Genomic DNA, 16,888 nt, shown 5'->3' on the forward strand with positions numbered 1-16,888 from the left:
TTCGCATTCCAGGATGTCTGGCTCTAGGTGAGTGATCACACCATCGTAGTTATCTGGGTCATGAAGATCTATTTTGTATAGTTCTTCTGTGTATTTTTGCCAACTCTTCTTAGTATGTTCTGCTTCCATTTTATTGTGCGCATATTTTCATGAAGTCTTCCCTTGGTATCTCTAATCTTGAAGAGATCTCTAGTCTTTCCCATTCTATTGTTTTCCTCTTTTTCTTTGCATTGATTACTAAGGAAGGCTTTCTTATCTCTCCTTGCTATTCTTTAGAACTCTGCATTCAGATGGGTGTATCTTTCCTTTTCCCCTTTGCCTTTAGCTTCTCTTCTTTTCTCAGCTATTTGTAAGGCCTCCTCAGACAACCATTTTGCCTTTTCTTTTTCTTGGGGATGGTCTTGATCACTGCTTTCTGTACAATGTCATGAACCTCTGTCCATAGTTCTTCAGGCACTCTATCAGATCTAATCCCTTGAATCTGTTTGTTACTTCCACTGTATAATCGTAAGGGATTTGATTTAGATCATACTTGAGTGGTCTAGTGGTTTTCCCTGTGTGTGTGTTAGTTGCTCAGTCGTGTCTGACTCTTCGCAATCCCATGGAATACAGCTCACCAGGTTCCTCTGTCCGTGGGATTCTCCAGGCAAGAATACTGGAGTGGGTTGCCATTTCCTTCTCCATTTAAGTGTGAATTGTGCAGTAAGGAATTCATGATCTGATCCAGTCAGCTCCCAGTCTTTTCTTCACTGACCATATAGAGCTTCTCCATCTTTGGCTGCAAGGAATATAATCAATCTTAATTTTGTATTGACCATCTGGTTATGTACATGTGTAGAGATGTCTCTTGTGTTGTTGGAAGAGGGTGTTTGCCATGACTAGTGCATTCTCTTGGCAAAACTCTGTTAGCCTTTGCCCTGCTTCATTCTGTACTCCAAGGCCAAACTTGCCTGGTATTCCAGGTATCTCTTGACTTCCTATTTTTGTATTCCAGTTCCCTATGATGCAAAGGACATCTTTTTTGGGTGTTAGTTCTAAAAGCTCTTGTAAGTCATCATAGAACCGTTAAACTTTAGATTCTTTGGCATTAGCGGTTGGGGCTTAGACTTGGATTACTGTGATACTGAATGGTTTGCCTTGGAAACAAACAGAAATCATTCTGTCATTTTTGAGACTGAGCCCAAGTACTGCATTTTGAACTCTTGTTGACTATGAGGGTTAGTCTATTTCTTCTAAGGGATTCTTGCCCACAGCAGTAGATATAATGGTCATCTGAATTAAATTCACCCATTCCCATCCATTTTATTTAGTTCACTGATTCCTAAAACGTTGACATTCACTCTTGCCATCTCTTGTTTGACCACTTTCAATCTACCTTGATTCATGGACCTAACATTCCAGGTTCCTATGCAATACTGTTGTTTACAGCATCGGACTCTACTTCCAACACCAGTCACATCCACAACTGGGTGCTGTTTTTGCTTTGGCTCCGTCTCTTCAATCTTTCTGGAGTTATTTCTGTTCTTCTCCAGTAGCATACTGGGCACCTACTGACCTGGGGAGTTCATCTTTCAGTTTCGTTATCTTTTTGCCTTTTCATACTGTTCATGGGCTTCTCAAGACAAGAATACTGAAGTGGCTTGCATTCCCTTCTCCAGTGGAACACATTTTGCTAGAACTCTCCATCATGACCTGTGCGTCTTGGGTGGCCCTACACGGCATGGCTCATAGTTTCACTGAGTTAGACAAAGCTGTGGTCCATGTGATCAGTTTGGTTAATTTTCTGTGATTATGGTTTTCATTCTGTCTGCACTCTGGTGAATAAGGATAAGAGGCTTATGAAAGCTTTCTCACAGGAGACTGACTCTGGGCAGGGTCCGGCCTGGGGGGGCGGGGAACTGGGTCTGGTTCTGATGGGTGGGGCTATGCTCAATCTTTAACCCGATTTTCTGTTGATGGGCAGGGCTGTCTTTCCTCCCTGTTGTTCGTTCCCTCCCTTCAAATGGCAACCCACTCCAGTATCCTTGCCTGAAAAATCCCCTGGTAGGCTATAGTCCATGGGGTTGCAAAGAGTCGGACACGACTGAGCGACTTCACTTTCACTTTTCATTTTCTTCCTTAAGACCACCTGTTTGGTACTTTTTCAACCTGGTACTCATCTTTATTTATTTCAATTGCCTGTTTTCTTGTCATTCTCCATCATTAAATAGTGGATTCCTGAAAGCAAAGACTGTGTTATCATTATATCAACATCAGTTGTGACTGCTTGGCACATACTTAGTACCTATCAGATATGTGTTGAATGAATAAAAGAACTTATGCTGGAAAGGAGCAGTAATAAAAAGTTACCAAAGGCCAGAACTTTAACCCTCTTTTATGTACCATCTCTAAGAACTATTTAAACTTTCTATTTTCTAACTAACTTTTAAAGTTTTGATTCAGTTCTCCTTATGCCAAATCTAACAAGTGCTACATGTGAATGATCTCCTCTCATCTTCGTAACTCTTTCTAGGTATTACTTCAGTTACTGTAAAGGGGAGGAAGATGAGACACAAACAGGCTGAGGGAAGCCCCTGAGAACCACAACCAGGACAAGGAAGTAGAGAATGACTTCAAATCTAAGCTGCTAGCCCTGAGCCCCTGCTCTCAACTATAACACACTGCATTCTTTTCAATTTTCTAGGTGAAATCTCAGGAAAATATTTCATTTTTTGTATTTAGATTTTCCCCTTGTCAAAAGTCTGAAGAGACAGATTGTATTTTTATTAAATGTCTTTCAAAGCCTAGTGATGGGCAGTTTTAATTTCAATTTTATTAAGTGAAGATAAGATGCCATTTATTAGAATACATATTCTAGTGTCTGGAGCCTCTAGACAGTTACATGAAAGAGTTTTCTGTACATAGTAAGCATGAACATACTTGCTGAATTAAACTACAATGGTGCAGTATATGGTGTGGCAATCTCTAGCTTGGAATTTCATTAATTTATTAATTTGATGCTGTGTGGTATGAAATAATACTGGTCTCTAACTTTACCAGTTTAAAACCTAAGACCGTCTCTTGGAAAAAACTACATTTGAAAACTTTTAGGCCTTTTTAGTCAATATTTTTAGTAAAATCTATATTTGAACACAAATTACCAGCACTGAACTAAATAATATCCCTTTATTTAGACAAAAATGAAAGCTTTTAGATCCTTAAAAGCAACCCATGTTTAACTTCTAAAAGAACTTTTTCTGTGATAAAAATTAATTTTAACACTATTAAAGAAGCAACCAGACAAAACCAATTCGTGGTACATTCTTAGAATAAATGATCTGATTTCTCCAACTGGGGGAAAGGGGTGAGATAGTGGTGGTAGGGGACCTGTGACAGACACAACCAGGAGACACACAGCTGACACTGTTGCTCTTATTTAGATCCTAATTTGAACAATTCAAGTATAAAAAGATGTTAAGATAATCAAGAAGATCTGAATATGGAACATGTATTAAAATAATAAGCTTTTTTCTTTTTGATGGTTTAAAAAGCCAAGATGGTTATTTTAAAAACAAACAAAACACGACCCTATCAGAGTTGCATACTGAATATGCATGTGTGAAATTTTTAAAAAGTGAGTTTTAAAATATTTATATTTTGAGATAAAGTGCAGATAGTAGTCTAATTATATTTTTACCATATAGAAATATTTTAAGTTTAAACAGAATTTGATTTACTTGTATGTAGTGTTTGTTCAATTAGTCAACGTACCTTGCATGAGTTTCGAAGTTTTTGCCTTTCTTTCTTAATGGCTTTTTTCTGGATATCTTTCTCCTTCTTTGCCAATAATGCTTGTTGTCTAACTTCCTCTTCTTCTTTCTCCTTTGCTAACCGAGCAGCTTCTAATTCAGCTTGTCTTTGCTTTAATAAAATTATTTAGTAATAAAATTAGAATTCTTAAATGCTCTATAACCTTACTAAAAAAATACAATTTTTAGTAACTTATATTACAAAAAGGTAAACATCAACTTATCAAAGACTGAAGGAAAAGCAGATAAATTTTTACCTTTTTATAAATTTTTTTCTACAAAAATTTATAGAAATGTAAAACAGACATGAAATAAGTGTAGTATTAAGAAATTTATATGACATCATGTTTTTGCCCAGTAAGAATTTAGAGGTAAAGAAGATCCTTCTATCAACTATGCCAAGTGTCGTGATTCATTCATAGTAGCACCTAGGTCTCTGCTGACAGATTCTGTGTTTAAAATAGATCTGAAGACTGACAATATTATGAACATTTAAAGTCCAACTTTATCAAATGTCATCTTACTTTCTCTTTAGCCTCTTGCTCCTTTCGTTTTGCGTCTGCCTTTGCTTTCTTTTCTGCTTCTTTCTTGGCTTTTTCCTCTTCCTTAAATTTTTTTATCCTTGGGTCACAGCTATATGCATTATCTACCAAAAAAAAGTTAAATCTTTTGAATGTCTAACATTTAATTAAAGTACTCTAAAACCCATCAGTTACACTTACCAACTAATGTTCTTATTCTGTTCATTTCTTCTTTTTTCCTTTGGGCCCTTGTTGCTCTGTTCTGCTTTTCAATCCATCTCCTTTCGTCACGGCTATTAAACAGGAAATATTGGAAACAAACTATTGCTTATAGATGGTATGATAGGAAAATGTAATGTTTTATAAATAAAACTAGTTAAGCAACCAGAAGAAAAAGAATTTGCTGACTTGAGCTTTATTGACAATTTCTTAAGTAATTTCATTAGCATATCATATTTAGCACTATCAAGCTTAACTTGTGAGATGGGCTCTCAAAATATCAAAAAACTCATTTAAAATGGATACACAGAAAAATGTGAAAGAAAATACACATGGTGCATTTTTTATATCATCACAAATACCAAAGAACCAAATAAAATGTCTTATCAATGATTTACATACATACCATTCTGCTTTTTCTTTTTCTTCTTCATCTAAATAAGAAAATTCTCTCCAAGAATCAAAATTATACCTAATATAAATAGAAATAAAATAAAGTCAAGCCAAAACAAATGAAAAATATCTTCCTTTTAAAATTAAGTTAGGAGCATAAAATTTTAAGAAACTTCAATGACAAGTGGATGAGTTTAATAGATCCCTCCCCTCTTTTCTGATACTGAAATCACACTATACTCAAGTCTTTTTCTTCTTCTTTTTAAAATGAGCTGTATTTGGAATGGAAGTCTAAAATACTTATCAGCCCTAAATCAAAATAGCAGCTTCCTGCTATCTCTTCTGAATATCAGGTTTTACTCTTGACTGGGACTTGTTACAAGTTGTTCCTGCCTTCACCTCCCCTAGATTGTCAAGTTTTAAGGTCACCTAGTAATGGTTACTTTATCTGGTTTGTATTCTCCGAAGCTAAGAGCAACTACAACTGACAGAGCTAAATTTGTCGTTTATTTTACAGTGATTTTGTTCATATTTACCAGATACTTAATGAGAAAATATAGCACACGTAATATAAAAGTAGAAAATGAGTAATATGTATTAAAATTAATGAACCAGTTAGAGACCGCAGAATTCCTTGTCATATATTCAAATAACTTTAAAAAAAAATGAAAATTTTTTTACTGAATTCAAATGACTCATTTTTCATTGTTTTTTTATTGCTATAGTGTGCTTGACATCTAGAAATCTGGTTGATAGAAAACAGATTGAAAAAACAATCATAAGAGCCTAAATAGTACACAGGAGATAATACAGCATTCTGTGGAAACTTTGATTTCTTAAAGTGAAGTCACTCAGTCGTGTCCGACTCTTTGCTACCCTGTGGAGTATAGCCCACACAGGCTCCTCTGTCCATGGGATTCTCCAGGCAAGAATACTGGAGTGGGTTGCCATTTCCTTCTCCAGGGGATCTTCCCAACCCAGGGATCGAACCCAGGTCTCCCGCTTTGCAGGCAGATGCTTTAACCTCTGAGCCACCAGGGAAGATTTCTTAAAAGAGTCCTCCTTTTGTTCAGTGAAGGTTCTGTGATTTTCCCATCCATCAATTAATTTATAAAAGTCAATCAAGTACTTATTGGATACTTTTCTTAAAAAATGAAAGCACTGGAGAAATAATGTATTCACTCACCAGAAAGAATAAAATGCATCTACATCTTCAAATGATGAATTCATATCACCAAGTTTAGGGACATTTTTTTTATTTGACCACCTGAAATATTAGAAAAAAGAAAAGCTAAAAACATTTTGTACAAACGCTCAACAACTGAGTTGTTAAAAAAGTTTTTATGAATCCCTTATAATCTCCCTGCTACGTCCTCCATGACCAAGAGATAGAGCAGGGGGATCAGTAGTGCTGTGATGAGCAATACAGGTGCAGTAAAAGGGAGGACAAGGGGAGGATGGGGGTGCAGGAGAAAACAATGGAACAGTGTTCTAACTCTCAGCTTATCTTCAGTTCTGTAAATTACAAGGTTATGGAAGATGCCAGGGTAGCCAGGAAAAACAACTCTAGCCCCACCTTTCAAGCTCACTTAGTCCTCAGTACAAGCAGTACAGAAGGGACCTGCAGGCCGAGCCTTTTAAGAAACGTGAATCCTCAGAGGGAACAGATTTCCACCTCCTCATCTCTACCACCTCCCCCTTAATAATCAGACTTGTAGGTTTAGCACTTGACCCACCATCTCCGAAAGGATCCTGAGACTGCTACTGATTTGTTTTGCCAACTTGATGCAGTGTTCCACACACTCACAAATATAATACACTAATTTTTTTTTACAACCTTAATTTTTTTTAAATCACAAAACAAAGGTAAGGAGAAAGGGTGTAGGAAATAGTAGGCTGTATCAAACCACCAATCAAAGTGCTTTTCAAACTTAGCTACCCATCAAAATCGCCTGCGAGCATTAAAAAACCTATAGGCATTCCAAACCACTTAAATTAAAATCAGTTTCTCCAGTGGAACCCAGGCATCAGGAACTGTTCAAGCTCCCCAGCTGATTCCAATATGCAGCTAAGATGTGCTCTGAGGAAACCTTCCAATGCAGACGGAAGCAAAAAAATGTAGATTACTGGTTCACAAACAATTTGAAACTGATTTTAATTAAATAAATTATAAATGACTTAAATATAAATTCACCCTTTGTCAGAGAACCTTATGATAATCAGATGCTCAAAAATAGAATAAAAGTATTTCCTAAATGAAAACTGACCAAATGTAGTAGTGTACCTGTTAACAAAGGGGAGGGAGAAAATGGGAAATCACTGTCACCTAAGTATCAGCGTCACACTACATAAAGTTAACCACTATTCTTTCCCCCAAAGGAAATTTAAAAGAAAAATGTCCTGTGAGTTAATTTAACTAAAGGAAGGAAGAACTGTTTAGAGAATAAAATAAACAATTATAGCAAGTTCACCAGAGGAGCTCAATACTGTAAAGGAGGAGGAAGAAGAGAACCAAACTATTACCAGAGGGAAAAAACAGAAACTTGGAACTCTAAGAAGCCAGCCAGTACAGCATTATGATCACAAGGGGATGCCATAACTCACCTGGAATTCCTTTCAAACACTGGGGAAAATACTTCGAAGAAATTGTCCTTTGCTTCACTTTTAGAAGGAACTGAGTTATCAAAAGTAGGATCTACACTGTTAAATGCTCGTCTTTTCACTGGATCAGATAACATTTCATAAGCTGAAGAAAAAAAAAATCAAAGGTCACATCACCATAATGCTACATTTTTTTCCTTAAAAAAAAATTATTTTTTGTACTTAAAAATTGTGTGTGCTTATGGGGAGGGGAGGACTTCAGTAATAGCTCGAGCATTACTGGTTAAAACGGGACTTAAAAACTTCTGTAAGTATCTCTTCTGGAAAAGACAGGACAAACCAATAAACACACTCAATCTTGAAGAAAGCATGACTGAGGAAAAAGAAATAGCTAGAAAATTAACTGTTAGATCCCAAGGCTGTCAAAAAAAGAAAAAAAAATCAAAGGATCTTTGGCATCCTGAGCACTGTGTAAGAGCGAGCCAATAAAGAGTAAGTTTGAAAAGTGTGTATACAGCTTTTAAAAAATTAGCATCAAAATTAAAAATCACATCTAAGGAAGCATTTAGAAATGGTGGTTCTCTCTATTAATTTGCTTATGAGGATATGGCTAAGTAAATAGCCATTGACAGTTGTGGGTCCTTTACTAGGATAGAATCAACTTCTTGATTTAAATAAGCAAAATATCTGAGGAACGATTTAATCCCATAAGGCATCTGAAACTGAAAAAGATCTTAGTAGTCTCAACATTAAACACAGCACTTATATGAAGTAACTCCAGGATAAGCTTCTCATAAGAATCACCTGCAGATCTTGTTAAAAATAACTAATAAAAATAATTGGAAAAAAAAAAAGTAGATTCAGATTCAGTAGGTCTGGGTCAGGGCCAAAGCTTCTGCATTTCTGACAAGCTGCAGATGCCATTGGTTGGGAGAACCTCACTTTATATAGTGAGGCTCTGGGGGAGATTACCACAAATAACCAGATGTTAACTAAAAATGTTTTAAAATGGTATGGTATAAATGAACTACAGTATACACAGGAAACCCAATCCAAACAATTAATAAATAATCTTCACTATTAAAAATTCCCAACCCTTAAGAGGCTTTCTTACCTTTAGTTATGCAAGTGAAGTAGTCATTATCTCCTTCTTTTATTGGTTCACCGGCTGCTTTCCGTTTGTCTGGGTGATGTTTTAAAACCATTGCTTTATCTACAAAGTAAGATTTAGATAACTTGTCCTTTTAGTCATCAAAATTAAAAAAGAAGATCAGTTAAGCAGAGCCATTTTTAAAAGCATAATATTAATTTAAAAATATTTTCTCCCAAAGTAAAACATATGCTTATTAAAAAGAAATTACACAGAAATAATTTTAGCATGTGTGTGCTCAGTCATGTCCAACTCTGTGCGACCCCATGGACTGCACTGCACCCTGCCAGGCTCCTCTGTCCATGGGATTTTCCAGCAAGATTATTAGACTGGGTTGCCATTTCCTCCTCCAGGGGATCTTCCCGATCCAGAAACCCAAGTCTCTTGTGTCTCCCACATTGGCAGGCAGATTCTTTACCACTGGGCCACCTGAGAAACCCTGAAATAACTTCAAGAACTGGCCAAAGTGCCAGCATCCAAAAAGACAACTGCCATTAATATTTTGGTGTACGTCCACACAGACTTTTTCCCCCTTAAGCATATACCTTTAAAAATGTAGGTATAATCATACTATATATACCAATTTGTGATTATTTTCAACTAAACATTACAGCAGTTCCATTTTCCAGGCAGTTGCAAATGTGTCAGAAAATTTTAACAACTACTTAGTACAGTATTTCAAGTAGATCTATCATAACTAATTCAACTATTTCTCTACTGTTGGGTATTTACTATAGATTGTTTCCAATTCTTCACTGCTATAAGCTATTTCAATATGAATCATTTTGTACACAAGTATTTTCATATTTATGACTCTTTCTTCTCAGTATATACTTAGAGAAGTGTATCAGTGAGTGAAAATGTATGAACAAGTCCCTTTCTGAAAGTTATACCACTGCAACCCCTATGTTAACATTCTTTTCACCACAACCTCAACAGCACTGGATCCAATTGTTTAAAACATGATTATCACCGGTGCTCAAGGAGATCGAAAACATGTTTGTGGTTATTTCTATCTTTCTTCCCTTACTTATGGAGTAATAGAGAGCTATCTTAGCTTTTCTTCTTAGTGTGCGAGTCACTTTACAGTGAATAATGGCTAGCTGTTAATATCCATTAAGCATTTAATAGGTGCCAGCACTATTTATCAATTAATCTTTTCAGTAACTCTGAGAAAAGTACTATTAGTTTCTCCATTTTACAGATAAGGAAATAAGGCACAAGGAGGTTAAATAACCACTTACTTTACCTCTATGCAACCTGTCCAAAGTCCTGGTCAAATTGGGCTCCAATCCAGGCAGCCTGACTCCAGAGCCTGTGCTTGTATGCTGCCTCTCCTAGTCCATCATGCTTGATGCTAATGCTTTCCCCAGCTGCTGTGACCATTCTTGTGTTTTTTTTTTTCTTTTTTTTCATTCTTGTGTTTTTAAAAAACATTCAGTTCATTAATTCATATTTACTGATCATTTCCTTTATACTGTATTCCAGTACTTATAAAGGAGGTCCTTCATTCTTCAGAAGTTTGATATGTTTCTATCTGAGTATCTTCTATGGTCAAAATTGAAAAGCTTATTTAATTTTCAAAGTCCTAACATTATCTAATAATCCTTCCCTTCTCTACTAATTTGTGAGGCTTCCTTTATCTCAGTAAATTTTACCAAGGTCTGTTTCTGGCTGCCTATTCTTGTTGCGGGATTATCTTTAATTAATTAATTATTATTATCTTTAATTAATTAAAGATAATCCCATGACAAGACTCTATCTTTCTAATATATTTGATGGTACCTTCCAGACACTATTATTCTCATTTATTTTTCTTGCACTTGGCTACTTAATTCAACTCTTTTAGTTTTTAGGTAGATCCTGTTACCTACAGCATCCCTTGTGACTCAGCTGGTAAAGAATCTGCCTGCAATGCGGGAGACCTGGGTTCGATTCCTGGGTTGGGAAGCTCCCCTGGAGAAGGCTACCCACTCCAGTATTCTGGCCTAGAGAATTCCATGGACTGTATAGTCCATGGGGTCACAAAGAGTCGGACATGACTGAGCGACTTTCACTTTCACATATTACCTACAAATAATATATTCCTTTCTTATAGTTCTCTCTCCTTTAATATCTTAATTCACTGACCCAAACTCCCAAATAGCTTAAAAGTCATCAGCAGGCTCCCTCATGGGTTTTTATGAGAGTATTACTAAGTCACACAGTTATAAGTTTGTTGACAGTGAAATCTGAAATATGTGGGAATTACATTTCTTTTCAAAGTTCTATTTATCAAAAAGGAGTGAATATTAAATTGTACTATATGTACTTTCACTATCTTCTTAGGACATCACATTGATATATTGATAATATTATGTAAAATATAAGTAGATTTAGCTTCGTTCATATATTTCTTAAGAGTAATATTCATTGGCAGTATTCTTTTAACATATAGTTGAATTCATTTTGCTATTAACTGTTTTTGTTTGTTTTTGGTATTATTCAATACATTCATGGATGATATTTATAGTTTTTTTTTTTCTGGCCACATTTAAAAAAGTAATTAGTTTTTAAGATTCACAACAAAATTAAGAGGGTGATTAACAGATCTATAGACCGTCCGCCCTTCCTTATCAACTCCCCCCACCAGAGCAGTCCATTTGTTTTTTTTTTCACCTAGCTTTTTTTTTTTTCAAATCTGGCTGCCCCATGTGGCTTGTGGGATGTCAGTTCCCTAACCAGAGACCAAACCCAGGCCCTGGCAATGAAGTGCTGAGTCCTAACCACTGGACTAGCAGGGAATGCCCACTATTTGCTACAACTGATGACCCTACACTGACACTTCATAATCACCTAAAGGCCATAGTTTTCACTCCTGGTGGTGGACATTCTGTGGGTTTGGATGAATGCATGACAACAGATATCCATCATAATATACAGAGTATTTTCACTGCCCCCAAATCCTCTGTGCTCTACCTATTCATCTCTCCTCAATCCCTCAACCCCTGGCAACGAAGAACTTTTCACTGACTTTTCCATAATTTTGCCTTTCAATGCCAGGTTTTCATACTAGGATTACATTAACGGTCATGAAATGAATTGTTTCTAAAACAGTTTATGTTTGGCATGAAAATTTTCAATTCCTTAAGCATTTAAAAAAAAAATTAACCTAAGAAATCACTTAGGTCTACACATTTTCAGGAGATAATTCTGGGTAACTCTTTAAATTTCTTCAATTTCAAAAAAAGCCAATTTTATCAAAAATTCCAAATTCCTTGCATATAACTGTGGTCTCAGTTAAAAATACCTTCTGTAACTGTTTTTATTCCTTCTGTACTCTACTATGTTTTTCCTTCTTATAAATCTATTTTAAGATATTGTTTTATATACTTTTTTCCTTCCATCTTCCTCAGTGATACTCTTTTAAATATTTGAGTTGAATGTTTTATTTTTCTCTCCTTTAGAAAAGGTAACAGAGGTATTCTCTGGTGGTCCAGTGGTTAAGATTCCACGCTTCCACTGCGAGGGACCTGGGTTCAATTCCTGATCAGAGGGCTAAGATGCCACGTGCCTTGCAGTGCAGCAAAAAAAAAAAGAGGGGGGACGGGGTGGGAAGGAAAAGGTAACATGATAGCTTTGTAGGCAATGAACTTACCGACAGTAGGGCTCTAGCTGCCAACCGTCTGTTCTGATAGTCAATGATCTTGCTCTCAATACAATTTTTATTTCTGTCTAGGTCCAAATGTGTATAAACAAATACTCAAGTGATTTTTTTTTTGGTTTGTTGAATCAGATCTACTTTATTACATAGAATAAAGTGTTCATATTTTAAGTACTCTGTTCAAAAGGTTGTGACAATTGTATACAGTTGCTTAACAACCACTCAAAGGAAAACACAGATTGTTTCCATCACTCAGAGTTCCCCTGTACCCCTTTTCCAGTCAAGTCCCACCCCCCACCACTTGGGGCAACCTTTCTGACTTCTCTCATGAGAGATTATGTTTGTACGCTCTTGAAGTTCATCTAAATGGAATCATACAGTATGTCTTTGTATCTGACATAATGTTTTAAGATTCACCCCCTTATGTGTATCAGCAATTTTTAAAAAACTGCTAAACACTACTCTACTTTATGAATACAAGCAGTTTGCTTATCCATCATCCTGTTGGTGAACATCTGGGTGGCTTCCAGTTTTTGGACATTGTGAATAAGTCTGTTATGAATATTTCTGTACAAATCTTTTTATGGCATATTTAGTGAGTTTTGTATACACTGCAAGGTTTCAGAAACTTTGATAAATACACTTTTGTTTTTTTAAGCTACAGTAAAAAAAAAACAAGTATATTATCAGTTTCTCCACTAACACTCAAGAGGAGACATTTTCACCTTCTAGCCGGTTTAAGGAGAAAAGGAATTTATTGAAGGTTATTAGGCAGCTCACAGGAACTAACAGTCTGACTATTAGGCCTGGAAGCTTACTAGCCAGGAACAACCATCACATCATATAGGATAGTTCAGAGGTGTGATGACCCCACCACTGTTGGGCACTGCAGGAAGGGAGCACTGGCTTTTCCCACGGCCAGCGCTTGGGGAAAACCACAGCTTCTCCAGCCACCACTCGGGGCTCTTCCACCCTGGCTGGCAAAATGGATGCTGTGCAGCTCAGCCTGACTCACACTGTTCTCCTTTGAAATGCAAGTGTGTGCTGAGGAGTAAACCCTAATGGCAACCCATTCCAGTGTTCCTGCCTGGAAAATTCCATGGAGAGAGGAGGCTGGCAGGCTACAGTCCAAGGAGTCACAAAAAGTTGGACACAACTAACTACACGCATGCACGCACACATGCCTACAAATATTCTCAACCTCAAGTCACAGCTCTTTATAAATCAGGTAAGTTTTCTTTATTTGCAATTACTGTCTCTGTCACATTTATTCTGACCTGTTCTTTAGGGAAATCTGACATCTTTTTATTCTTTCCTTCTGAATCTTGGGAACATTTCTCTAGACTGTCCTCTGCTTTACTGTTTTCTAATTGTATGTCAGCCTTTGTAATTCTAAATCCTGCTCTCCTGTTTTGAGTTTCCAGGCAACTCTATTTTTTTTTCTCTTGAATCTCTTTCTGCAATGCCTATGTCACCCCCCCTTAACCCAATGCAACATCTTTGTATCGCACTGACAAGGTAGAGCAAGTCTTCTTTTGAACCTTATGATAAAGTCTGAGATAGGCAATGCCTGTTTTTTGTTAATAGTCTCCTCTTATGCTACACTGTTTTTTCCTTCATTGACTTCTCCACCTAGTCACCTCTAGTCATTTATGTACAGTATACTCTGCCCAGAGTTGGGGCTGAAGGAGGCAAAAGATATCCTTCAATATTAAAAACAAGGTAACAGAGGCCAAAGAACATCTTTCAGTTTGAAAAAGAGACAAGGGTAATTTCTGAGCAGCTTTGTGCATGATTACCGTAATTTCAGACTTCTCTCTCCTCCCTTCCTCACCAAAGACAGTTTCTGGGGTTTTGAAGGTACATTACTAAATGGACTTTTATTGTACATTCATATTGCTATTATCAGAAAAAGCATTTATGATTTTTTTATACAGAAGTACAGCTGATTTACAATATTGTGTTAGTTTCAGTTGTATAGCAAAGTGATTCAGATATTTATATATTTTTTCCCCTGATTCTTTTCCATTATAGATTACAAAAATGTCTATTATTTCTAATTTTAAGAGGCATTCTGTGAAACAGTTTTCAGCTTAAAATATGAGAATTACTTTTCAAATATTTGTTTATTTATATTTATTTGGTTGCAGTGGGCCTTAGTTGTGGCCTGTGGGATCTTCAGTTGCGCATATCGGATCCAGCTCCCTGGCCAGGGATTGAACCCGGGTCTCCTTCACTGGAGCAGAGTTCTAGCCACTGGACCACCCAGGAAGTCCCCCATGAGAAGTATTTTAAGCTAAAATTATTAAATTTAGAAAACTCAAATCAAAGACTTTATTTCCAAGCAGCGACTATCAAACCTACATGCATCATTTGCCAGTGTGGCAATTTTTCTTCAAGAAAAAAATGGAAATACTTTTAGTATGCAAGTACTTTCTCTTAATCCATCATTCAACTTTCCTAGCAATTTATTCTTTTCAGATAATGCATAAAAAGAAAAAAAAAAAGACCACTTACTTTATCCACTCATGAATGAATCCCTAATTTTCATCACAGTCATTCAAAAAATTTTAAAAATTAAAACTTTCAACAAACTATTATGTATAAAATATGCTATAAGGATATACTATACAAAACAGGGAATATAATCAATATTTTACAGTAACTGTAAGTGAAGTATAACTTTTAAAAACTGTGAATCACTGTACTGGACACCTGTAATTTATATAATACTATACATTAATTATAATTTAAAAAACTAAATAAAATGTAAAAAAAGCCTACAACCTCCTTTATGTGTTGGTAATAGGATTCAAGAACTAGAAGGGTCTCAATGTAATCAGACTCATATTATTAGGTTTGTCTATGCTAATAATTACAAGTTTGCAAAGAATTAACCCTGCATTTTTACTTTTGGACTAGATTCCAGGGAGCAGTAAGTAGCAGCCATCTATTTTACAGTGACAGAGGAAAGAGAATGTCAGTCTTCTGAATAAATACTGAGAAAATACAACAAGGAGGCAGAGAGCTAATCGTAAATCCACATAATGTTAATCTGTACATTGGGGGTGCAAAACTTTTGGCAACAGAATATTCAAAAATTAATTTCTATTATCCCAATAAAATGGACTTAACAGAAGCAAATGGATGTTTCTTTTATAATTATTACATGTTTTTCTATCTTTAGAGAATTCCTCACCTTAAAACATAAAACTACTTTCATAGTTCTAAATCACTTCCAGTTCTTTCATAAATTTGTATGTGTCAACACATTATAGTATTTGTATGCTATTCTTTCAGAGTAAGACTTCGCAGATACTTTTCCAGGGCAAATGAATTTTCTTAGCATTTATGTGTACTGCAATGACTATTCATATGCATTAACATATGCTTATTCTAAAATCATGCCAGCCTTTAAAGAAATCCAATAATAGGTCTTAGATATTCTCATATATTCCTTCAACTAACAAAATGAAGAAGACACTTCCTGTGACTTTCCTAAATACAAGCAATAATGGGAGTTTTGAGTTTCTTTTTCATAGTTGTGTGCGCTTTGTGCACAGTCATATCTGACTCTTTGTGAACCCCCGGACTGTAGTCCACAAGGTGTCTCTGTCCATGAATTTTCCAGGCAATAAAACGAGTGGGTTGCCATTTCCTGCTTCAGGGGATCTTCCCGACCCAGGGATCAAACCTGCGTCTCCTGCATTCACAGGTGGATTCTTTACCACTGCATCACCTGGGAAGCCCCATTTACCATACTTAGGCTCAACCAGTATTTTTCAACATGAGGTAGGTCTCATTCAGTCATCTTTCTCCAAGTACAATACTTTCCCTTCTTGACTGACCCTGATACCCTCTTCCTTTTTCATATGGCCACAATTTTACCTCCTCTGATCTCAATATCCATTCTCTAGAGTAGAAGGTAGAATACTGTTCTAAGATAAAAGAGAAAACTGATCACCTTCACCTCTTTCATAAAGCTTTACTAATTAGGTGACCAAATGGTGTGTAAGAAATTACGTCCACAAGACGTCAGAGGACAGAACAGTTTAGAGCACTAAGTGGACAGTGACTCTTAAGCCAATGAAGACTGGTTTGCCAATGATTTCTGCCCCCGCACCTGCCACCCCACCAATTTTTAACCTTGTCAATAAAAAGAACAGTGAAGCATCAGATACCTCTTTCTTGGACAGAAGAGATAAGATGGTACCAACAGAGATGTGACCTAAGATCACAAAAGAGCACCAACAAACTGAAGTTATCAAGGCAACTTCCACTAAGCGCAGCTGGCCAAACTTCCAAACGGAGGTGAAATACTATTTTTTAAAAGCGTGCCATTAGAAGAATGTTGTTTATTCTGTCACAAATACACTCACCTGATTTCTTGACCCTAATGAGGATATCCATTCAGGAGACTTATTGCTTATTTTTGATTTTGAAGGTAAGGGGACTGTGGTTATACACTGGTATACTACATAACTTACACTAAATCTAGTTATGCCTAGAGACTGTGATCATGTAATACTTTTTCAAGAGGATAACATTTCCTATAGCAGATATTTGACTATTC

The 16,888-nt window shown here is 36.2% G+C and overlaps 2 protein-coding genes across 3 annotated transcripts in view; one reads left to right on the plus strand and one right to left on the minus strand.

The window, feature by feature from the left end:
• The window catches only part of PMPCB (peptidase, mitochondrial processing subunit beta), a 27,984-nt gene extending 22,378 nt beyond the window's left edge, over positions 1–5,606 (plus strand). Inside the window, exon 14 of the mRNA XM_043462960.1 lies at positions 2,513–5,606. The gene's annotated coding sequence lies outside the window, so the exon portion shown is untranslated. The remainder of the gene's footprint in view (positions 1–2,512) is intronic.
• DNAJC2 (DnaJ heat shock protein family (Hsp40) member C2) overlaps positions 1–16,888 on the minus strand; it is a 30,208-nt gene that overhangs the window by 8,291 nt on the left and 5,029 nt on the right. For both annotated transcript variants that reach the window (XM_043462958.1, XM_043462957.1), the window contains exons 4-10: positions 8,637–8,735; positions 7,526–7,667; positions 6,108–6,188; positions 4,935–5,000; positions 4,511–4,602; positions 4,313–4,434; positions 3,751–3,900 (exon numbers count right to left, since the gene is read on the minus strand). In XM_043462958.1, the coding sequence (XP_043318893.1) occupies positions 3,751–3,900; positions 4,313–4,434; positions 4,511–4,602; positions 4,935–5,000; positions 6,108–6,188; positions 7,526–7,667; positions 8,637–8,735 (752 nt within the window). The remainder of the gene's footprint in view (positions 1–3,750; positions 3,901–4,312; positions 4,435–4,510; positions 4,603–4,934; positions 5,001–6,107; positions 6,189–7,525; positions 7,668–8,636; positions 8,736–16,888) is intronic.

This window comes from Cervus canadensis, chromosome 3 (genome assembly GCF_019320065.1).
Source record: "Cervus canadensis isolate Bull #8, Minnesota chromosome 3, ASM1932006v1, whole genome shotgun sequence".
In the NCBI taxonomy this organism is placed as follows: Eukaryota; Metazoa; Chordata; class Mammalia; order Artiodactyla; family Cervidae; genus Cervus; species Cervus canadensis.